Genomic DNA, 24,357 nt, shown 5'->3' on the forward strand with positions numbered 1-24,357 from the left:
TCCATCATGAGTGTTCTACATCTTTCTCTGAGCATTTGGTACTGGGCCAGAGACCAGTCACAGGGCAGGATGTACCATTGTTCTGATCTAGTCTGGCAAGTGTATGTACTTAATCCTCTGAAACCCAAAACATATGGATACCATGCTACTATTTGAGCTCCACCATTCTAGAAATCCAGAGAGCTAAAGCAGAGCTAGACTATATAGGACCCCCTGTGTTGGTTTGCTGGCCCCAAGCTATCCATTTATCCCCAGAGATCTTTAGTTACAGTGATTGCTCTACATTATCACAGTGATCCACAGCAGTAACAGGTGTGAAGTTGCTGGAGACAGAAATGATTGATTTTAAGACTATTGTGGAACTCTTGAATTTCTGACTCCATTGTCTTGTTTGTGAAAGCAGGTGGAATGTCAAGATGCCTTGGAAACAGCAGCACGGGCAGAAGGCCTTCCGCTGGACATCTCCATGCATTCCCAGCTGAGGATGTTGGATGAGCATCATCACAAGGGCAAATATCACCATGGCTTGAATTTGCTAAAACCCATACGTACTACTTCCAAGTAAGGCTTTGTGCTAAAAAAGAACTGATCTGGCAATCTCAGCCTTCTTGAAAATAGACTGACTGTGATTGCAGTTTTTAAATTCATTGGTTGATGCTGAAATGTCATCTTTGAAAATGTATTTAGCAAGTATTTCTTTGTGTAGACCATGCCGTTTTTTCTCTTTAATTCCATTGTAATTTCTCCTTCTTTTAGACACCAGCACCCAGTAGACAATGCTGGACTTTTCTCCTGCATGACCTTTTCATGGCTCACTCCTCTGGCCCACAAAGCATACAAGAAAGGGGAGCTGTTTATGGACGATGTGTGGCCTTTGTCAAAGCATGAGTCTTCAGATGTTAACTGTAGAAGGTAGGGATCGGCTGGTCCATATTATTTCCTCTATACTCTAGCCCTTTGCAGCCTGGTGTATACTCTAGCCTGATATTTTTGCAGATATTTGCATGTACTAACATTTGAACAAGCAGCTCTTAAATCCTTTCTATCAGAGGAGGGGATCTTAATTTTATTTATCCTTGGGCCAGTTCCTTCTGAGATACACTGGTGTCTCAAGCTCACTGACTTCAGTGGGGTCACACTGCTGTAACCGAGCAGGTTTTATCCCCGTGGGTGTTTCATAACTGCTTTTTCGCTTTTGCTCCTTTATCAGAACTATTTTTATGTTTTTTAAACAAGGGCTGTGGCTCTCAGCCCACATTCTGAACACGCAATGCTGAATTAATGACCAGATAACAATGATAGTAACTGAATATGGTCTGAATACAGGCCAAATCCTGCAGTCAGGCTAAACCATGGTGGTCAGTGGGATATTTGCTCAGGGCAAGAGCTATAAGATTTGGTCCCAGGGTTTTACTGCAGGATAGAACAGAAAAGGGGAGGAGGTGGTGAGATTCATGTTCCTAATAGGACTCTGGGTAAAGTAAAAAGCATTCTAACTTTTTCAGCTCTGCTCAGTGTAGAAGCCTTTTTGCACAGAGATTCAGGATAGAACTATTTCCCCTGGCTGTGTAGAAGATGCTATCCATGTTTATGAAGCTTGATGGTTTGTGTTGCTCACAGTCGTGTGTCTGATGAGAAGTTTACCAGAGAATAACCTTTGAGGTATAGCATCTGTTGTCCTGTAGAAAGAGTCATAATGAATGGTTTGTGCTTCTTTTAGGTTAGAGAGACTATGGCAGGAAGAACTGAAAGAAACAGGACCCGAGGATGCTTCTCTCCGGAGGGTTGTATGGATCTTCTGCCGCACCAGACTCATAATTTCCATAGTGTGTCTGATGATCACACAGCTTGCCGGCTTCAGTGGACCAGTAAGTAATATCCATCCTTTTTTTAACAACCACAGATGGCTCCATCCCACGGCCAGCTCTAACATGTTAAGGTTTCATTTCAGGGTCACTGACACAGTATGATTAGTTAGAAATATTGGTCCTTACAGTTTGCTGAGAGAAGATGATGTTTCCAGAACGAAGCAGCAATCCAAAATAGCTTTCATACAGCTGGTGGATCATTTGCTGAATGGTGGGGCCAGGTTTCTGGAGAGGTAGTGGGTTTAGGTGTCCTGAAAGAAAAACACACTTGGCTTTTCTCTTTGGTTTTGAGTGTAGCTTAAAGTTCCTCCTTAACTGGTGTGATCACATTGCACTAAATTCTTGCCTAAAGTTTTTTGCTTTTAGATAGGTAATTCATTTTGGAAGTAAAATTCAAACTGGCAAGATATCGCTTTGTAGAGCATTGGCATTAATAGTGCAGTCTGCAAGAAATGAAACTGAGTGGTGGTGTTAGATCATTTATTTAAAAACCAAAGGAAATGGGGCTAAGGAGAAGTCTGCAAACTTAGTTATCGATGCTACAAGGATTGATCAGGTGGGTTACGTTTAGAAGCATTAGAATATGGAATTGCCACTAGGAACTGTTGCTGCTTGAACTAGTTAGTAATGAAAATTCAACATGGGACTTGACATTCACACCATTTTCTTGTCACCTGTTTGTTGCACATGTTGTGCAGATTTACAGTTGCGATCTTGACTAAATTTATTCTCTATAAATTTCCCTTGAGGAGTAGGAGCAGTATTACTGCTTGTAGTACATGTTTCAGTGTGCTGTTAAGATGGAGATTCATTACTTGGGTAAGTACAACAGGGGTGTGTTGTTAGGTTAAAAAGTCTTCTAAAATGTTTTTTCTTGCTTTTTGAACCTTTTAAAAGTTTGCCTTGTTTCCTGTAATGAGAATAACAATAATTGTTTTCTTGGTATTGTTTCACAGTAATAATTAATTAATGATAATAGCTTGTGGTAATTATGAAACACTTGGACAACCTGTTGGGTGCACTGTTAATTACCAGAATGTTGAAGTATTAAGGTTTTAACAGAACCAGGTTCCCCCAAGAAGAGCTTCTGTCATTGTTTCACTACAGGGCCCAGTAGCTGCTCTTATCTTTAGCAGAGAACTTACAGCAGGGTTGTCCCTAATTTCTTTAGAATAATTGTATCTATTTGTCAGAGCCAAACTGCTGAATGGGAGGAAACGTCAATAGTCTGGGTTTTCAGGTTCCAATTCATGCTCAATTTGGATGCATTCAAGTTATCCTTCGAACATTTGCCTATATCCAGTCAAAATTGGACTGCTCTCTGAATGAGGAAAGTGCCCTTTTGGGTTCCATCACTTGGAATGAAAGATGAGTCATTACCACCCTCCCCATAGTGATACACCTATGCTGTCTCCTCTGAAGTATCAGTGCTTTCTTGTACTGATGCACCTTTTCAGTCACATTGAAATGAGAAGGGAGATCTGGAAAAGCACTTAGCTTGTCCACATGTATTGGTGGAAATTACCAAAATGGAGTTAAACATTTTCCCAAACTTTAAAATTCTGAATTGAACTTCCCTGACATTGGAATGCTAGTGGAAATGGCGTAGTGGTGGTCTCACTAATAAGCATTGTGATGGTTATAACTGAGAGGGGTGCTTATTGGATTTCATATCTGGGCTTTTTGCTATCCTTCAGGAGTCCTGCACATCTGGCACAATTTCTAACCTTGTAGCCTGTTCAGAGACAGCTTATTGTCCTGTGTCAGAATACCTTCTAATAACCATCAGAATGCACTAGTGCAGGTGAGATGCTTCTCATCTCCAGTTGATACAGTTGCTGCCATTTAACCAGCTGCTAAACCTTTTATGTTCAGATGGAGGGGAGAGGCAAAGACTATTTCTAATTTACTAAACAAAATCAGTTTAACTCCAGGCCTGAACAATTTGTATGTTTGCTCAGAACTAGCCTTCCTGTTTGGGAGATGGGGAAACTTGCTATCTTAGTGGAGTACAGCTTGACCGTTCAGACAGTTATTGGAGGGGGGAGTGGTAAGCTGTTTGAGGTAAGTTTCCCACTCTTCTAGTTCCGCTCCAGTCGCAGCTTGCTTTGTGCTGTCAGATACTGGATGTGGGTGGGGAATCTTTCTCTGTAGTGGAACCAATGACAGAAGCTGTTCTTTAGAATTTTCAGGATGGCTGTATTCTGCGATCAGAATGAGACAGTCAAGCTGGTCAGAATCCAACGCCAAGAGTAAAGGTAAGGTAATGTTTATTCAATGGGAATGCTTAAGACAGCCGAGCAGCTAATACCAGTTACTATGGTAACAATCGCAGGAGTCCCTTTCCCCATTTAGTTTAAATTAAAATTTTAAAGCTTTAACTCCAGTTTTGTAAAGAACTTTGGATTTTTTTCATTAAACTTCTTCAAATGGAATGTTTTGAAATGTAAATGCTAAATATTGTGACTTCTTTTTCCTCTTTCAAATTCTTTAATCTGCTGTTTCCTCTCTTTTTTTTTTCTTTTGAAATGTTTTTTTTTTTTTTTTGGTTCGGTATAATGTAAGCATTGTCTTTTATCTCATCACGGGAGATGCTGATTCTATAGAACAGTGCTGAAAAGTTGCACTTAAAAGGTTTTGGGAGGAAAGAGACCCCAGGAAACATCTGCTATCTTTACACACCTTCCCTTGGAGACTTTCAGCAGTGCTGTGGGGTGTGAGAAAATGCATGCTGTGCTGCGATCATGCTGAGTTACAGCTCGTGAGGAAAAGGGGGGCTTTTGACTCCCACTACTCAGTGACTCAGTTGTGTATGTTGGATTGAAAACAGGAAAAGAAGCCAATCTTCTCACTAGTAACTGCAAACCAACTGTATGCAGTTGTGGCCAAAACAGTTGATGTAAAGCTAAATGTAAGTGAGGAAAAAGCTGGAATACAGTAGTTCTGTGAATGTGAGCTCCTCACATTTGATCAGGGACTAGTGTGTAAATTTCTCGATGGGCCATTCCAGAACCTGATGGACATCTGGCTTTAATTCGCACTTCGAAAGTGAATAAGCAAAACTATATACAGCATGTTTCCTTGGTTCTGGGATACAGAATCAGCCACTTCAGGACAAATGCATTCAGCCTCCATTTTTATCTGTTGTTCGGTGCTGGGCTGTAGCTGCTGTTACCTTTGCTGAAGTAGTGCCTTTTTGTTTTTCTTCCTTGCTCACGCTATGCAGAACTCTTATTTGCAAAACCTGTTTTAGCCAAGAGGACTTCAACAGACTGTGAAAGGCTTTCCAAATCATTTCTTTGATCTCACATTTTTGGCATTTTGTTGTATTGTGGGCAAAGGTAATTCTCAGCTCTGTATTAAAGTACCAACGTCTAACCGTATAAAGACCAACGTCTTTAAGCATCTTTGTTGAAAAGCCTTCTTTAGGGAATCTCCATTTGTTAGCTGTGAGGCCTTACTGTAGCATACCTCTTAAACCAAATTTCAGAATCCATGCACCCTCAGGAGCCTGCCTGACTAGCACCTCAAGTTTCACTCCCTCTCGGACTTTGTGAACATATATCGGGTTCTGTTTTTGTATCTTTAATTTTGTGTGTGTAGTTTTAACTTAGTTTGTGTCAGAGGTTAGACTGTTTGTTAGATACTAGCCTTTTATAATTCTCTTGTATGTTCAGATTGTATGTTCATGCGATGCTCTTCCTGTTGTACAGTGTTTGTGAGATGTTACCCATTTTAACATGGCACTTTATTGTTTTTAAATAAAAGACTGTTATTTCGCAGTTGATAGTATTTAATATTGCTGATGAATGTGATGTATATGATATACTATGCCGTTGACTAACACACAACTGGAGGTGGGAATCGGTGGTTCTTGGGGCTGTCCTGTCTTTCGGCAGGTGGTGATTGAAATATGATTCCTGAGGTAAAATATTTTTGTTTTTGGAGGGGGAAGGTGGGTGGTGGGGCAAAGCATTTTTTTTTAATAGTCTGGTTATCACTTACCTGTGTTTTCTGCATGTTCTTTTCTTTACTATTAAACTGCTGATGTTTATTTTCAGGAATGTTTTGCAAATGTCCTTCTCACTCTTCCCCAGTACAACTGTAGGTACATTGTTCCTTTTTATCAAATAAGCACGTTTGACGCAAACAAAAAAGGTCTTAATGTCACATAAAGGAATGTCTCTTAATGTGTTCAAATGTATAAATACAGACTATTTTAAAAAACTTTTTCGGTACGATAAAGCATTGCTTTCAACTAACTGACAGATTTATGTTAAGTTAGAAGACATAAAGAATAAGTTTTTGTTGCAAGGAATGAGGTTCCAAATTTAAATCCCCCATACCTGCTAAATTTGACTCTCTGCTTTGCTCTCAGCAGGGCTTTGTGTAACAGTACTGTGTGTTTTGACAATTTTTATTTCTAGAAAGAAGATTCTATGTAATACAAATCGCTCATTGAAAAACAAAGTAGCCCACTCGTTTCTAACTTAACATAAGTTGTTGCATGGTGCCTCTGGTACATTGGGGTGTTCATGCGAGTTTGCATTTCTTCCTGTAGGCGTTCGTTGTGAAACACCTTTTGGAATACACACAGCAAAGTGAGTCCAACCTGCAGTACAGCTTGTTGTTAGTTTTTGGCATCCTAATGACGGAAATAGTGCGCTCTTGGTCCCTGGCTCTCACCTGGGCTTTAAATTACCGCACCGGGGTCAGACTGCGGGGAGCTATCCTGACAATGGCGTTCAAGAAAATTCTCCAGCTGAAGAATATCAAGGACAAGTCTCTAGGGGAGGTGAGCTACAGTAGCCTGTTGGAAATCACCATACAAAAAAGGATACTTGTTGATTACCTCCTTCTGAGGATAACACTTATGTTGTTTGTATTTTTCAGCTTGTGAACGTATGTTCCTCTGATGGGCAGAGAATGTTTGAGGCTGCAGCAGTTGGCAGTTTGTTGGCTGGTGGCCCAATTGTTGCCATCCTAGGCATGGTTTATAATGTAATTATTCTAGGACCAACAGGCTTCTTGGGATCTGCTGTCTTTATCCTCTTCTACCCGGCAATGGTGAGTAAGCGGCATTCAAAATAGCTGGAAGTATTCTTCAAATGTGCTTCACACTTCACTCCAGGAATACAAGTGTCTGTGTACTGAACAAAAGATGTTGACGGATACTGGGTTAGGTCCCTTAAGGGTCCTGCATGTAATCTAAAAGACATTGAAAAGTAAACGTTCAGAGGGAAGAAACTCAGATGGTAAAGGGAATTAGAAATAACAGTAGAAGTGACTGATGGAAATAAATGTTGGTGAGATGGAAAATGGGCAACTAAATCGTGAAGTGATACACTTCTGGGCTGGATTATTGTAATTCACTGGATTTGGTATTGAAGGTGAAAAATGCAGGGCCTCCAGCTTGTTCAGAAAATGGTGGCTTACCTCAGCACCAGGCTGGGAAGCCAAGAGCACACCACTTCTGTGCTCCACATCCTCTGTTGGCTTCCAGATCACTTCTGGTTAAACTTCAAACTGATGGTTCTGATCTTTAAATACATGAGCTGGTCAAGACCCAGTTACATCAGAGACAGTCTCTCCGTCCATGAACCACGAAGGCAGTTCCATTCGTCTGTGACAATAGAGCTGACATAGGACTCTGTGCTGGACCTGGAGAAGGAAATGTTATTGGCCAAGGGGAACTATCTGTGAAAAGAGCTACCAGGAAACTAGACTGAGCCAAAATCTGTTTGCCTGTAGACCACACTGCAAGACTGCTGTAATTTTCCCATTATAATCAAAATGTATTTTTTTTTTTTTTTGAAAAAGCTACTATGAATGAAGAGCAGAATCCTGTGAGGTCTCCTATAGTCTAATTTATCTACTCAACAATAAGGCAATAGTGATGAGTGCAATAGGCAAAAAATTGGATTGTGACAGAAGGGGTGGAATTTAATAGCCTTGACCAACTATTTTCACTATTAGCCTCTTTCCTAGCTACTGCTTTCTGTAGCTGAGAGGGATTGAAAAAGGAGTAAGGATGCTTAAGATGGGGCAAACAGTTGAAAATTATTTAGTGAGCTGTGTGTTTTCTTCTGGGTTTTAAGAAAGAGAAGGGATAAATATCACTGACTGACAGCATGAGAAATATCTATGAGGACATGGATACCATCTTGTCTTAGACCTGATTAGTAAAAGTGTGAATATATTGTTTTACCACCCTTATGCAGTAGTTTTGCTGTAAGATTTAGTGCAGTAAAGAAATGGGCCTTGCATAAGCAAGGGCAATCTCTTTCTTGGGCCTTAGGGGAATGAGTTGCGGGATATGGGATGTGGATATGTTGGATACCTTGTATTCTTCTGGCGTGAGGGTTAGTTTTAGTTGAGGTTAGTCTGTATTTTTACTGGAGGGATTTTAAAGTAATCTCGTTCTATTAAATATTAGTAAAAGCACCGAGAGCCTTTTGGAAATCTGAATAAAACTAACCCAGTTGGGAATAAAACTATAGAGAGCCCAGTGTTCAGTGCATTTATGCTTGCTGAATGGAGTGTGATGCTCTGAAGGGGCATTTCCAGCTCATCACTTTGGCCAGGAGGGTATCAGGTTGTCCTGTCGTTGACGTCCATTTATCGATCTACTTGCTTTCTTCTGTAGTTAGTGGAATTAGATGCATTTGTCATGTCTGAGTTGCTGCTAAGACGTATGGTGCCTCTTCTTGTTTCAGATGTTTGTATCGCGGCTCACAGCTTATTTCAGAAGAAAATGTGTGGCGGCGACCGATGAGCGTGTGCAGAAGATGAATGAAGTTCTTAACTATATTAAATACATTAAAATGTATGCTTGGGTCAAAGCATTCTCTCAGAATGTTCAAAGTGAGTGCAGACACTCTGTAAACACATCTCCCTTTAGAAAACACACCACCCAGCCACATCCTGCTGGATCCTCCTAGCTCAATTCGGTAGATGCTCCTGCGTGTGTGGTATGCTAGATCACCCATCCCTCGGACATCCTGCTGTTCTTATTTACAATGGGCTGGCATGGCAATCTCTGTTCCAAAGTCTCACCTTTTTAGTACAGTGCTGTTTATGGCTTCCCTCTAACTTTGGGGCGTAATGAGCTTTATTAACGTTGGGCTGGCTTCTACTAGGAGTACTAATCTTGACTGACCTAGTAAGAACTGGTCAGTTTTTAAATGTAATAAGAGTGATCAGAATGCCAGCCTCACTGAGTTGTACATACGCTTATGGTTCTACCCTCTGTAAAGGTAGCTCTTTCTAGAACATGAGAAATGCTGAAGCAGAAGAGGGTAGTTCTCTCTTACTCGCGTTTCCAATGTATTAGTTGTGCCTGCTGCATTTGTATCTGTCTGAATTGCACCTCAGATGTGGTGGTGATTTTTGTATTTCTAGAAATCCGAGAGGAAGAACGTAAAATCTTAGAGCGTGCAGGCTACTTCCAGAGCATCACTGTGGGAGTGGCTCCAATTGTTGTGATTATTGCCAGTGTGGTGACGTTCTCTGTCCATATGATCCTTGGCTATGATCTCACAGCAGCTCAGGTAACTGACTGGCTCAGCACAGAGTTGGGAATGTTACTTCTGCAGTAGCTTTTCTTGGTTAAACTGTTGTAATCGTAAGTGGGTGCAGTTCAAAATACTCCAGATCTGTGAAAATCTTCTTTATTTTGGGGGTTGGCTCACAGAAGTGAATATTTGATGGCATGAAGTAGAGGCAAGTGTTATGCAACCTTCCCCTGCGCAGGTTGGCCAATACTATTAAATCCTGGCCTCCCAAGAGCAGGGGCTCAGGGCCAAATTTTCATCTGGGAAGAAGATGCTGTATCCTTGTTTGCGGGCATGATTTGCACCTGCGTTCTCTAGGTGGAAACAGGCTTCTGCAAAAAGGAGACTGGGACACTAGCGGTTTTTGCTGCAGTTGTGCAGCTGGACCAATTTATCTTCCCTTGTGACCTAAGATAGAATTTGAACCCAGATCTCTAGAAGTGAAAGGATAAAGCCATAATCTGCAGCACCCTTTGGGTCTTCTGGGGTTTATGCCATTTCCAGTGGAAGTATGAACACCTGGGATATATCTCTCCGTTAGCCTATTCTAAAACTCTGATGGGGAGGACCCTGCCTTTTCCTGTATCAGGTTAGACCAGTGGCTCTCAAACTTTTTTTTACTGGTGACCCCTTTCACATAGCAAGCCTCTGAATGCGACCCCCCCCTTATAAATTAAAAACACTTTTTTAATATATTTAACACCACTATAAATGCTGGAGACAAAGCGGGATTTGAGGTGGAGGTTGACAGCTCGCGACCCCCAGTTTGAGAACCCCTGGGTTAGAATATGTTGTATTTAAATGACTCTTCTTGAATTGCAGACCTTTCCTTTTCAAGTGGAATGGTCTTGAATTGCTGCTGTTTATGGAACTTAATCCTTGGTGGTTTGGAATTGTTAATGGGTACTGCCACCAAAAGCTTTTTGTTTTGTTTGTCTGTCCTGTGTTTAGGCTTTCACAGTGGTCACAGTCTTCAATTCAATGACATTTGCTCTGAAAGTAACACCTTTCTCCGTGAAGTCTCTATCCGAGGCATCAGTGTCTGTTGACAGATATAAGGTGAGTGGTCTTTTGGCCATATAATTTTATCCTTAAGTGTGGAGCATATCTTACAATACATGAATGCAGTTGACTATGCTAAGGAACCATTTTAATGCCAAGGCTATTTTGGAGCAGGCTGGAAGTTGTTCTCTGGTTATATGTACAGTTCTTATTCCCTGCAGAAAAGATATAAAACCTCATACTCAGGGCTTAAGCCAATCTCAAACTATTAAGGGTTAAGATGACACCTTCCAGGGGACTAGGCTGTCTCGCATCTGATGACTGCAGGATTTCTTGCACCTTCCTGTGAAGCACTGGTGCTAGACACTGTTGGAGACAGGATACTGGACTAGATGGATCACACGTCTTATCTAGTACAGCAATTCCTATACTGTCTTTTAAGAGCAGCCTCATAGAGGAGAATGCACTGTATCTAGAACTCAATGGTATATTTCCTCAGTGAAATCCAGCATGTGTTACATTTGTACTTGTGCAGACTGATGTTCCAAGAAATGGGGATAAATTTTTATTTGTAACTGAAAAAGGTATTGGAATTCTACTCCATTAAAGTATCTGAAGAGTAATCTGTGTCCAAGGTGTAAGTCTTTAGTGAGCGTATGAGTCTTCGTCACTATGATCATTTTTGGATTTTACTTTCTTGGTTTTTAAATGATTTAAAGTCCTTTGATAATTTCGCTCTCTGCTCCTTGAATACCAGAGATTGGGCCTAAGCTAGGATTGTTATCTGGACCTATATACCTGAAGTTCAGATGTCCTGATCTGGAATGCTGATTTTGATCCATCTGAACATTAATGTAAATTTAGATGGCAGTGAAATGGGAGAATTCCTAACCTATGGGTATATAATAGACCTTCTCTAATCTCCAGTCTGAATCGGGCCAATGGTCTGTCCGATCAGCTATCCTGTTACCAACAATAGCCAGTATAGCAAGTGCTTCAGAGAAAAGTGCGAGAAAGCCCATAATGGAGAATAAAGGAATGTTTCATCCTAACCTCTGGCAGTTATTGGTGGCCCTATCGCCCTCCTGTCCCATGATATACGTAGTGCAAAATTGCACTGTTTTTTCAGCCATACGCACCACCGATACGTGTCTAATTTGCTTAGGTGGTTGTTCTAAACCTGTGTTAGTGGAGGTTTGCAGCTGCAGAGCAGAGAATGTCATGGATGCTAGAAATGTGTGTGGAGGGGGAACAGAATAGAGAGCAGTGGCTTTCACTTTCCTCACATACGAAGTACATGTAGTTGTCAGTGACAAAGCCTTAGGCTCTCTACTCTTGCTTTAACACTAACTGCCAGAAAGAAAATGCCTAACCCAAGGTGGTGGTTGCTTAGATAGATGTATATTCATGTGGCACAAAACATTTTATCCCCAAAATTCAACATTGCAGTTTGTCTAAACTAAATCTAAGGCAGCAAACGTACAGTTCAGATCACAGAAACACTCCTCAATCCCTGGGAGCAGACACCTGTGTGTGCTCTCTCCCAGTGCAAACTCCTTGGACAAGTCAGTGATCTGTTTTATCACTTAGATAGTTCTAGGCTTTTAACATCTCGCTGACGTTTCCAAACATGACCGTGTATCCCAAAGTCTGCATACAGGTAATATCAGTTAGATGGACTTCATGTAACAAATGGTATGAAAGAAGCCTGTGCCGAAGTACAACCAGACAGTGCAATCTACAGTGAAATACTTGGGAAATCCAAAGGCTCATGAGGCACCTTCTTCACTTGATCCTCATTTTGAATTGCCCTAAAATCAGACTTTCTTAAATTAAAAAACACTGAAGGCAATGCCTTCATGTTGAGAGGAAGGAATGAGGTCCTATCACTCAAGTTCTTTGAGGCTCCTACTGTCACCTGTGCAGAGGGTAATGGGCTGGCTGCAGTGGCCGGTAATGCTACAAATAGAAAGGTAGCTGACTGCTTGGCTCTCTAATATGTCTGAGGCTTTCTTGCAGGTGCATGATTCAGAGGGGTGATTCACGAGTACTAGAGTGATTCATGTTGGTAGTTTAAAATGTTCGTAATTGAAAAGAGCCTGTTCAGTTCAAAATGCAGGTTGCCTAATTGAAAGCTGTTTTATCATGTGGGTTTGGTAACTGAACTGTGGGAAAATCTTTATAGAATCGATAACTGTGGTCTTAAGTAGTGATGGATGTGGTGGAAAACTATACAGTGGACTTAATGTGTTAATTGTTACTGCTGCACATTCCCAGGACTTCACAAACGGGCTAACTTTGTCTCAGATGACTTTTTCCAGCAGAAATTATACCTCTTCTGCACGTGGGTGCAACAAGCCACCCCATCCCTTCTAGTTATGGGAAAAGTCTGTAAGGAGTTGGTGTGCTAGGCATGTAGCACCTCTCCTTCATGTTCATGCCCTCTGCTATTATGCCTTATATTTGGAAATATAAGGCAAGGAACTGCAAACATTTTTAAAAGCGCTAACCTCCCCTCCCATCCCACCCCACAGCATACAAATCAATGTCTAAAATATAATAATTCTGTGAAAGTCTTACTGTATCTAAGAGCTTCCACCGCATTCAGGAATGCCCAGGCCCCTTAGCAGGCCTGGAGTTAGTTTACACTAATGAGCTACCTTTTGCTCTTCAGCTTCCTCCCACTGTATAGCCTGATGTGTTGTGCTGCGTGAGTGTGCCATAGGCTTGTCCCCCAGTCTTGACCAGGTGTCTCATCTTTACACCTCTCTCACAACTCCTATCAGAGTTTGTTTCTAATGGAAGAGGTTCATATGGTAAAGAAAAAACCAGCCAGTCCTCACATCGCGATAGAGGTGAAAAATGCTACCTTGGCGTGGGAGAACTCCCACGCCAGTGTCCAGAGCTCACCAAAGCTGACCCCTAAAATGAAAAGAGACAAGAAGGTCACCAAGGGCAAGAAGGAGAAAATGAAGCTACAGCATGAGGGACCGCAAGCGGTGCTGGCTGAGCAGAAGGGCCATCTTCTAGTGGAAAGTGATGACCATCCTAGCCCTGAGGAAGAGAACAAACACATCCATCTAGTTAACTTTCGGCTTCAGAGGACTCTTTACAATATCGACCTGGAGATTGAAAAGGTGAGGAGGAAAAACTATAGCATATCCCAAGAGCCCTCTTGGCCTGGCATTCCTGTGGAAAGGGAAGTCTTCATTCGTATTAGATGGAGCAGATCGCTGCTGCCATCTCTCTCTAATATGACGACTGTAAATACCAGTTTGTAATGCCCCATATTGATCCAAGCAGCTGTGCCACTTTTATCAACCTGGATCATTGCAAACTGGTACCATTAGTTGCAGAACTCTGGGTTCTATCACCCGTGTCATGGGCTCAGTGAAGGTTTTGTTTGTCTTCAGCATGGTATCTGTCATGAGCAAGCCATTAAGTACGCAGAGATCTTAACATGGCAGCAAGGGTCTCCAGCACAGAACTTATTTCTACAGCTGTTTGTAACTTAGCAGATATTCACTTAAACTGAGGAACTTGTGCAGGTGCATTTGAAATGATCGAGTGCTATGGTTTAGCACAGCAGAGGTGTTTCACTGCAGGATGTTTAGTCCTCTACTGTACTTCTGTAAAAGGATACAGAGGGACTTACAGATGTTACAAGCACCTGTAGTTTCCACTTCACAATGGATAAAAGTGCAATAAATGTGGAACAAAAACATCAAGCTTAATCCAGAGCATATTTAATAAGAATGTTTTTGTACATCCGACTACCAAATTACTTGTAGAAAAACTCAGAAAATCTCTTGGGTAGTCAGATGGTGTATTTTAAACCCTATGACTTAAGCAATGTGGCCACGTAGTCTTAGGAGTTTTCAGGAACCTTGAAAGAAGACTAAATTGGTGTTCGATAGCATAAAGCTACATTATTGTAAGAGCAGGAAAGACATGTACAAGAGTCCAGCAGTGTTCTTATCCAGTACCAGCAGCTGACAATTTTATTTTTAAACTGATGCTCACTTTATTTTTTTGGTTCTTTTGTAGTCAGAATAATTCTGATAAATTCATTGGGCATTTAATGTGGTGTCAGAAGGACTTTCCCTGTTAAGTACCATTCAGCACTGTTATTAAACTGTTGACTAGGACTCATAGACTACTAGAAGCTTAGAGATTGCGATTAGAGATGGCAAAGACTTCTTGGATCCCATCCCTTCTGTCTATTTGGGAGCCAAGGCAAGATTTTTCCCTACTGCCTATTTCCAAGTGTGTTGTCCATTCTGTTAAAAGTTCCAAGTGATACACTTCCAGCTCTTCCCCGAGAGGCTGTTCCTAAACCAGATCCATCTCACAATCAGGAAGGTATCTACCTGATAGCCTAAATGTCTCTCTTATTTCCATTATTCCTGATTATATCCTTACGTATTGCACCGAAGAGCTATCTTCGCTCTTTAGTGTTGAACCCTTAACATGTCTTAGGCTGTGACCTTTCCTCTCCTCCCCCTTAGCTGTCTCCTAGCCAAACTATACAAAGTTAATCTTTCCTCATAAATCAGTCCCTTCACTCCTTTGGTCATTTGGGGACTGATCCAAAACCAATTGAAGTTAATGGAAAGACTCCCTTTGGCTCAGGTAGCACTTCAGTGCTCTGTCCAATCAGGCAATATCTTTCTGGTATTGGGGTGCCCAGAGCTGAATTCAGCATTTAAAGTTTGGTTGCATCAGAGCCGTATGGAAAGGAATTGGTCTCTTGTCTTTACACAGAGGAAAGCTTAGTGGCTCAGCGGGTTAGTGAATCTGCCTTTCACCTGTCATGTTCACTCACAGTTTTGGTTGCCAGTTGTTTTCTTAGAATGAGCGATTGACTAAGTCTAGCCTTTCGCCCATTTGATATACTCCATTTCCATTAGCTTCAGTGTTAAATCCGCTTTCTCTGTTTGAGATACTGCAGATAGTCTAGGGGGAGTGATTAATGTGTTACCATAACTTACATTTTTTTCTGTTTTAGGGGAAACTTGTTGGGATTTGTGGCAGTGTGGGGAGTGGAAAAACTTCACTTATTTCAGCCATTTTAGGACAGGTGAGAATTTATATTTTTATGGGTTCTCCCTTTTTCTCTTCTCTGCCAGCAACTGCATTTGTTTAATTGGTCTCTCTCCATATGATGATGTAATAAATCTGACCTATAATTCAGATCATACGCTGATCAAATAGATCACAATTAGGATACAAACAGTCTTAAAATGGCAATAATCCATTAGATGAATGCTTTCTGGACTGTGGAAGAGATTTTCATAAGAGCTCTGTACCCAGCAGCTGCTTCTGCTTTCCTTGGGAATTGTTAGTGCTGAGCAGCTCTGAAGATCTAGCTGCTTCATTTAGGAGCTTAGCTGAGGCCTGAGCTCTTGTGACAATCTATCCATGTATGCCCAATATTTGAAATTCAAGCTTTTGAGAAGTTCAGAATAAACCCACGGTATTTTATGTGGGACCTTCTGAAAAACAAGCACATGAACACACTGGATCTTTGAATTACATTCTGTGCTGGTTCTGCTTCCTATGGAGATTGCCAGTGGGGTCTGTCTTGTTTTGTATAGGGGGATTCCACACACTCCCAGACTGATATAATTTTAAGACCTTCTGTCTCGTCTTCTAGATGACCCTGCTGGAGGGTAGCATTGCAGTGAATGGAAATTTTGCTTATGTGGCCCAGCAGGCCTGGATTCTCAATGCTACGCTTAGAGACAACATCCTTTTTGGAAAGGAGTTTGATGAAGAAAGGTTTGTCCAATAGAACTTTCGCTGAGTCTGAAAGCTTGGGGATTCTCGGGCCAGCATCAGGAAAGCTGATGGTAGATAGTCTTATACCTCCCTGCCTAAGTCACCTGCACCAGAAGGGAAGTTCCATGTGGCGGATGGTAGTTGGTGTTTCTGGACCCATCCTCTCTAGGATGGCAGCTTGAACTCTCACTAGAACACTGAGGTCTGCTGGTAGCTGCCGCTGTGGTGAGGCACAGGCTTGGTGGCTTCCTTAGCCATGCCCTCCTCCTACCCAGTGCAACATCTGTTCATGCTGCCCTGGTCTCCTATGTGGCCCTCCCCACATGCAAACTTTCCACCCCAGGGATCTCTACCAGAGTCTGTGCTGACATAGCTTCTCAAGTGAATTTGGCTTCTCTTCACTGTGCTTCTCACAGCGCATCTGAAATTGGTCCCAAAGTTCTATCTGCAGTTTACTGATGAGGCAGATCAGTAGTTAATTGCTCAAAGCGACAAGATTGTCTGGTGTTCGCGTGGGAATAAAAATAATGCTCCATTAGCAGGGTAAGTGCTAGTGCTCACTGCTTGTCTTACCCATGTTCTTTAGATACAACACTGTGCTGAATGGCTGCTGTCTGAGACCTGACCTAGCCATCCTACCTAATGGGGACCTGACGGAGGTAAAAATCCTGGTTCTGATAAAACAAAGTGGGATGGGTGGAGGGAAGTGTAAGCCTGACATGCTGTGGTGCGGTAGGGAGTGTGCTTATAAACTGATGGGCAGAATCCTCTTCTTGTAGATCCTGGACTGTATGGAAACTGATCACTCCATGTTTTTTAACTCTGTAATGTGGGAATTTTTCATTGCACTGGGAATTAGTTTCCTTAGAGAGAGACCTTTGAAAACTTAGATTAAAAATAATTAATAAAAAACATAGTATCTTCTGGCTATTTAATAGGAATGTTTCAAGCATGTTAGCATTAGGGGTATTCACTGTAAGTTTCCTTTTACAATGAATAAGTCACCTACATTTTAATGTGGCCCATTCTAATTCTCGCTGTTTCTCCATTAACTGTATTAGTTACACCAGGGATGAATGTGGCCTCAGGTCTTGTGTTAAATGTTGCAAAAAGAAACTGAATAACTTTACGAATATTATACAGATTGGTGAACGAGGTGCTAACCTGAGTGGAGGCCAACGTCAGAGAATCAGTCTTGCCCGAGCCCTGTATAGTGACAAGAGTATTTACATCCTTGATGATCCTCTTAGTGCCTTAGATGCACATGTAGGAAACCATATTTTTAACAGTGCAATAAGGAAGCATCTGAAGTCAAAAACTGTCCTGTTCATCACCCATCAGCTTCAGGTACAGTATCCCTTACACTTCTTTCTTGGATCTTTTCTAATTGTTCAGATATTCTGCTTCTTGGTTAGTCACTTTTGCCTCTTACTGTAGAATCCCATGCTCTGGTCTGTTACAACATGACGTCTCCCTCAGGCTGTATAGTTCAAGGGCTTGTTTGCACTGCAACTTTCTTGCTCAGGGGTGTGAAAAAACACTCCCCCCCCCGAGCGCTGCAAGTTTCAGGGCTGTAAAGTGCCAGTGTAGACAGTGAATCGCTGGGAGCTATTCCCCTTGTGGAAGTTTTTTTTTTTTTTTTATGCCGCGACTACACAAGCTGTGTTGCACTGCTGCGGCAGCGATTTTTTAGCGTTGCCAGTGAAGACGTGCCCTAAGTTTTATTCGTTTGTGTGGTGTATACAGACCATTGGCAGTGATGTAAATAGCCGATGCCAGGGCTCTCTGGTAGGTGGCTAATAGGAGCTGGGAATGCTTGGCTGAAGATGGGTCTGCTGGAGGGATGACCCAGTCGAAAGCAGTTTTTCTACTAACCTGAATACTGAAGTGCATAAAGCCTGTTTATCATTTTAGAATTCATGGGATTTGATGTCAGTGAATCCAGCCTAGTGTTGTAAATAAATATACTCTGAGACTGGGGTCTTGTCACCTGTTCTGCTCAGAAAACTCATTGTAACTGGTATATCAGATTTGGTAGTGTTCAAAGCCACCTGACTGCAACTCCCCAGCATTCTGCAGAAAGTCTCTGTTCAGTCACGTAAGCTGCGTTTTGTATGTACCGTAGAAGTAATCACAGTGCTCTAATCAGTGCAGGGTTCTTAAATAATTAGGTGCGCACTGAGGAAGAGTACTGACTTATACTTCCCGAAGGCTATTTACTGAGAAGATTCATGTGTGTTTTTCCTGACCATCTGAGATAATTGAAGCCATCTTCTCACTCTCATTGTCTCCAGTACCTTGTTGACTGTGATGAAGTAATCGTTATGAAAGAGGGCTGTATCACTGAAAGAGGAAGCCATGAGGGACTGATGAACTTAAATGGTGACTATGCGGTGATTTTTAATAGCCTGCAGCTGGGAGAGGCACCACACATTGAGGTACTCCACTCCATTTTTTTAAATATTATGACAGATGCCTGTACTTAGATTTCAGATGAACCAAGTGACTTAGTCACTTGAAAGAAGTCTGGAAAATGACTTGGTATGTTGATTTGGCAGTTTGAATCTCCTGCAGGCTGTTTTCTATTGGATTGGCGCTTTGTAATAATTAGTGTCATGGTCCCTGTTTCAGAGATGACATCTCTTAGGCAGTCCTGCCCCTGAACTAGTTTATCAAATATGGAGGAAAGGTATCAGTTTACGCCATGGTGCTCTGAGGAGGATGCATATCCCCTTCTTTAATGTGCATCTCATTTTTAGATGGTATCTTCCCAAGCTAGCTCAGCTCCAATCTAGCTCTTGGGTTATATATTTCTTCCTGGTTTCTTACCCATTTTTCTAGATTGAGATGACTGAGACGCAACAGAAGTAACATTACTTGTCCAAAAGTCCTACTCAGCAGAATGCTGGAATTTAACTCCAGACGTGTCGTCTTCTGATTGAAACTGGCCAAAAACAAATGCTACTGGTGCCCGCTAAGGAGAAATTGCTATAAATGCAACTGGGATTTGTGTGCTGCACTTCAGTCAGCTGGTCATCCCTTAATGCAATTACAGAAAAGGCTTCAAGCAGGAACCTTTCAATGGGAGATTTTGTCTCTACAGTAGCAAAGAGTCCTGTGGCACCTTATAGACTAACAGACGTATTGGAGCATAAGCTTTCGTGGGTGAATACGACGAAGTGGATATTCACCCACGAAAGCTCATGCTCCAATATGTCTGTTAGTCTATAAGGTGCCACAGGGCTCTTTGCTGCTTTTACAGATCCAGACTAACACGGCTCCCCCTCTGATACTTGTCTCTACAGTGTTAACAGTTTCAGCCATTTAACTTTCTCACCCTCCTCCCCACAGTATTTTCCTCAACAGCCGTGCCTGGGAGGTAGCAGTGTTCTTGCTTTTTATTGGAAAGAGTTTTCAGAATTTTGTTCTGAACGTTTAACAGAAATCAGTGCCCTTATCGTAATTGAATTAGATTAGGAAAATAACCTGCTGTGTTTATTAAGAGATAAGAGGCCTATCGCTTGATGGATTGAATACATGCTCCACCCAAGACATTCTGGTGAGATAGAATTGTGATGTGGCTGGAGATGGGTTTAGTGATAGGAGGTGCTTGATTGATTGGATTTTCCGCTTGACTGTGCTGATGGAGAGGCAGAGGAATGTAATCAGTTACCTGGCATGGCCTTTTCTTAGTGCTGTGAAGATGGTGGTGCTGTCATTTTTAAATTAAAGCAATCCTGGTTAATATGAGATTCTCCAACCTGCTTACTTGGCTGGCCTCCATTTCCTCTCCATAAGCACTAGCGCATGGAATGGGCAGTGGATTTGTAGTCCGTATGGAATTGGAAGAAAGGGCTCAATGGAGATAGATATTTTCTCTGGTTTGACATGTGTGAGAGGCCTCTTTTTAGCATAAAGCCTGGGAAGATGGGCCTGAAGACATATAAGGGTTTCAGTGGGGTTAACCTGAAAATTGAAATGTACAATCTGGGAACAGAATGTAACTTCCTTATTTGGGAGAATGACCCAGGTTTAGAACAGTAACTCTGTGTGTGCTCCTCAGAGGTGGTGCATTCAGTGTCTGGGGATGTAAGGCTCTCACTTTGCTCTGTAGTCACTGCTTAGGCTGTCTTGGGAGCAACGCTGTATCTGGAAGATACTATCAGCTCCTATGTACCTTCTTGAAGGGAGCTTGGATTGGTTTCTGAGAGCGATGTCTTGATTAGACTGTAGACTCTCTTTGAAGCAGGGATCACATCCTCCCACGTGCATGGGCAGCACCTAGCACAGTGGGACCCTCATCCTGATTGGGGGGCCTTTGGACATTACCACAGTACAAACAGATAACAGCACAGGACAATAGGAGGGGAGAACTTATTCTGTCTGTGGTTAGCAGTCAGTCCTAGATGAAATCATGTAGAAAGGTGATGGACAAGCATTCCTTCCAGTGAGTGTCCTGTCTGGATATGTACGCTAAGCTACTGGAAACCCTTGTCCTCCTTAGAATGCACTTTCTAAAAATAATTGTGAGTATTTGTGGTTCTGAACTCAAATGGATGACTCTAGTACAGTGATTCTCAACCCCCAGCCCACAGGCTGATTGCGGCCCAATCAGGACACAGCTGTAGCCCATGTGACATCCTCAGGGCCGTGTGTGTGTGTGTGTGTGTGTAGTGTGGATGCGCCCTACATAACACAGAGAGAGCTGCAGATACAGCCCACAATGGTAAATAGGTTGGGAACAACTGCTCCAGTATGTTTCAGTGTAGCTTGTTTTCTACAGATTAATGTAAAGAAGAGCACAAGCAGTTCATTAAAAAAGCCCCAGGATAAAAGCATCAAAGCAGGGTCTGTGAAGAAGGAGAAAGTGGTGAAGGAGGAGGAAGGTAACTGTGGAATCAAATTTCTGACTTTAATCATGGCATACGTTGGTGACCCTGAAATGTTCACTTTCTGAAACTCAAAAGTTCTGGAAGCTGCCTTACATCTTGGTCACTCGCCTTCCCGCTAGCACATTGTACAAGCATTGGGCGAACAGCGACCATCCATTAGAAATACGAGGTGGTCTGTTCAGCACTATTCCAGTTTAAATAAGGTGGCCCGGTAAGATGTAATCAGCACGTGGCATGTTGCTGGCTTCAGCTATATCAGCATCCCTAGCTCCCATACTTCTCTTGCAATAGCAGGAAAGAGGAGTATTTGTATTTACCTAATGGCATGCTGAATTCTGGGGAGGAAGCAGCATCTGTGTATAAAAGACTGGAAAGGGCTGATCTTCCCCATCAGTGTCTTTTTTGTTAACAATAAACTGGTGGGGATCAAAAGATGCTGATTTTGGCGCCAGTCTCATGTTGTTGGAGCCCTCACATACTCTCCAGGCTGTTCATGACTCTGCCATTGAAATGTCTTCTGTGGCTTTCTTTTGTTGCTTGAATCTTTGAGTTGTGTGTGCAAAGTAACCACTGGGCTTTCAGAACTACTCTGTACACCAGTGGTCCCCAAACTTTTTCTGTTGTGCCCCCTTACCCTTCCGGAAGCTGGGGCCAGGAGCAGCAGCCGGGGCTGGGAGCTGAGGCTGAGTCCATTGCCGGGAGCAGAGCTGTGGCTGGGGGGCAGGGCTAGAGCGGAGCCACAGCCGGGGGCTGTGGTGGAGCTGGGGGCAGAGCGGGACTGGGTGGTGCTTCCTCCCCACCCCGCATGGGGACTGGCCCAGGCCCCGCTGCACCCCCCCTCCCTCCAAACGTTCCTCTGCACCCGCCTAGGAGGGCACGCACCAAAGTTTGGGGCCCACTGCTGTACAGTGAGTGTTCCTCCTATGGGGCTATGGTGATACTAGCCCCTTATATGTTAAGTAAACAACGTTTTAAATGTTTTTATGAAGCAGCTCTTCTCCCCTCACCCTTTTTTCACCCCATTGTATTTCCTAGGCCAGCTGATGCAGCTGGAAGAGAAGGGCAAAGGCTCTGTGCCCTGGTCTGTTTATGGCACCTATATCCAGGCAGCTGGAGGCCCCTTTGCATTCCTGATCATCATGGCACTCTTTGTGCTGAATGTGGGCAGCATGGCATTCAGCAACTGGTGGCTGAGTTACTGGATCAAGCAAGGCAGCGGGGTAAGAGGAATTGGAACGTCTGACTTTCTAATAGGCGGGCGGGATTGTCTTCATAGGATTGCTTGGGGTAGTTTAGGACAAACCTAACTGTACTTCATAAAGGAAGATCGTTAGGAGGGCTCTCCGGGAGATGATCTCATCTGAAAGAATCTAGTCCCCGAGCTTGACATAAATCTACGGGGGGGAAGAGGCAACAGCTCATGCAATCTGATGTTGGCCCCTTCTTCCTTGGCTCTGTCAGTGTAAGAAAGGAAGCAGAGCAGTGCAGGGAGGGCTGCTTTAGAGTATTCAAGCAACAAGTGCAGTAGCTAATTTTGTAGCTTACTTTGCTGCCACTGTGACCTGGACGTCTAGTGGGACAACACTTTTATATTGTCAGAGGAGATGACTGTTAAGTAAAATGACTATTAGGAATAGTTTGGGAGCTGGGGATGACAACCTAGGACGGTGCAGTATTTTTGTCAGTGGAGGGGCTTGGGTTGAGTATGGATAAATTTAAAGATCTGAAGGCCATTTATGACAAGAGAAGAACCTTATTAAGTGAAATAGTGTGGCCGGTGTGTGTGTTAGCAAAACGCCCCGTTGGTGAAACTTGGCTGGCTTTTAAAGAGGTGGTGGAGAGGTGGCTGGTGTGAATTATTTAAAATTCATCCCTGGCATAGTGGTAATCTTCAGTGGAGTTCCAGCCTGGACGCCCAAACAAATGGGAACAAAGGACCAGTTGTTCTAAACGAGCTGCAAGAAAAAAAAACCCTGCACTTTTCTCTTTTTAATAAGCAACTGAAGGAAGGTAAAGGATGTATTCAAATGACAAGGTGCAATGAAGCACAACTAGCTGGGGTTGTTAAAGTAAACAATGAGGTGCTTAGCGACGATGGAGGACAGAAAAATGAGAGGATCGGAAATAAACAGGAAAAAACCTGAGACAATAAATAAATGAATAATAATATTAACAATAAAAAAAAATGCAGACTTCTGGGGGAAAAAATTATTGGCTAAATAATACTAATAGCTAATTACTTTACTTTAAATTGGACAATGTACTGCATTATATTTTAAAATTAGCCATTTGCACATACCAAAAAGACTCTGAAACAACAACAACCTCCCCCCTCCTATTTAAATCAAAATAAACAACCGACCAAAACTAACGTACACCTTTTTTCCCTTGCCCATATTTCCATTCCAGTCAAAGCAAAACCTAATCAGATACATACATGCTGAAAATTCAAAACCTAGGTAAAGCTGTTTTTCTGGGGGAGGGGATCACTCCTCCTGTTACTGTTGTGCACCTCCATGAACCAGAGTCTTTGTTCAGTAACAAAAGCAGTTTGGCTCTTAACTAAATGAACTGGCAATTAACACACAAAAAAGCACAAAATAAATAAAGCACTGCCAAATGGAGGTGGGGGACAGCCCTGTGTGCGTACGTGAGAGGGCGTGTGTTGCATGCTGTCTCTTTAGCCTGAGCACTTAGGAGCCTGAGTGCTTGTTCGGTATAGCAACAGCCGCAGCTCCCACTCCTGAGCCCCCGGTACAGATAGACTCCCAGTCCCCCACTCCAGCTCAGCAGAGATCCACTCGGGCATGGGAGCGGGTGAGCTCCTCAAGTGCCCCTCCCGCCATGGATCAGGTTCCCAAAGAAGGGGCGACTGTCACGGTGGGGGCTGCGTGCCCAGCTCTGGGGAGGGGTGGCTGAGGCAAATTTTGGGGTGTCTATGGCCCCCACAAGCCCCCACCCCCACCCCGCGCTGCCCCTTATAGAGTGATAGGAATGCTTTGCTACTGAGGGACAATAACTTTGTATTTGAAGAGAGTATTAACAGCCCACTCCTGATGCATGTGCCTGTGTAGTAACGACTAAAAATAGGAGCCAGAAATTATTGAGCAAGTATCTTCCAAAGATGAAGGTCAGTAAAGCATCAAGTCCCATATGTGAACGAGGTGAGATTAGGGCTCATATAATCAAATCAATGACAATTATTTTTAGGGAGTCTTTGATACTGCAGAAGTACCCGGGAGCTGGAAAACAGCAACTGTT

At 42.7% G+C, this 24,357-nt stretch overlaps 1 protein-coding gene across 8 annotated transcripts in view; it reads left to right on the forward strand.

The window, feature by feature from the left end:
• ABCC5 (ATP binding cassette subfamily C member 5) overlaps positions 1-24,357 on the forward strand; it is a 91,842-nt gene that overhangs the window by 52,678 nt on the left and 14,807 nt on the right. For 6 of the 8 annotated variants that reach the window (XM_045031607.1, XM_045031609.1, XM_045031608.1 and 3 more), the window contains 16 exons: positions 401-561; positions 757-912; positions 1,721-1,868; positions 6,430-6,663; positions 6,762-6,935; positions 8,585-8,732; positions 9,270-9,418; positions 10,373-10,480; positions 13,210-13,560; positions 15,432-15,503; positions 16,080-16,204; positions 16,791-16,863; positions 17,348-17,551; positions 18,499-18,642; positions 20,988-21,090; positions 22,132-22,316. In XM_045031607.1, coding sequence (XP_044887542.1) covers positions 401-561; positions 757-912; positions 1,721-1,868; positions 6,430-6,663; positions 6,762-6,935; positions 8,585-8,732; positions 9,270-9,418; positions 10,373-10,480; positions 13,210-13,560; positions 15,432-15,503; positions 16,080-16,204; positions 16,791-16,863; positions 17,348-17,551; positions 18,499-18,642; positions 20,988-21,090; positions 22,132-22,316 — 2,535 coding nt within the window. Of the gene's footprint in view, positions 1-400; positions 562-756; positions 913-1,720; positions 1,869-1,977; positions 4,127-4,433; positions 6,664-6,761; positions 6,936-8,584; positions 8,733-9,269; positions 9,419-10,372; positions 10,481-13,209; positions 13,561-15,431; positions 15,504-16,079; positions 16,205-16,790; positions 16,864-17,347; positions 17,552-18,498; positions 18,643-20,987; positions 21,091-22,131; positions 22,317-24,357 lie in introns of those variants that run through there. The other 2 variants (XM_045031611.1, XM_045031612.1) reach the window with 2 other exon arrangements.

Source organism: Mauremys mutica, chromosome 9 (assembly GCF_020497125.1).
Source record: "Mauremys mutica isolate MM-2020 ecotype Southern chromosome 9, ASM2049712v1, whole genome shotgun sequence".
In the NCBI taxonomy this organism is placed as follows: domain Eukaryota; kingdom Metazoa; phylum Chordata; order Testudines; family Geoemydidae; genus Mauremys; species Mauremys mutica.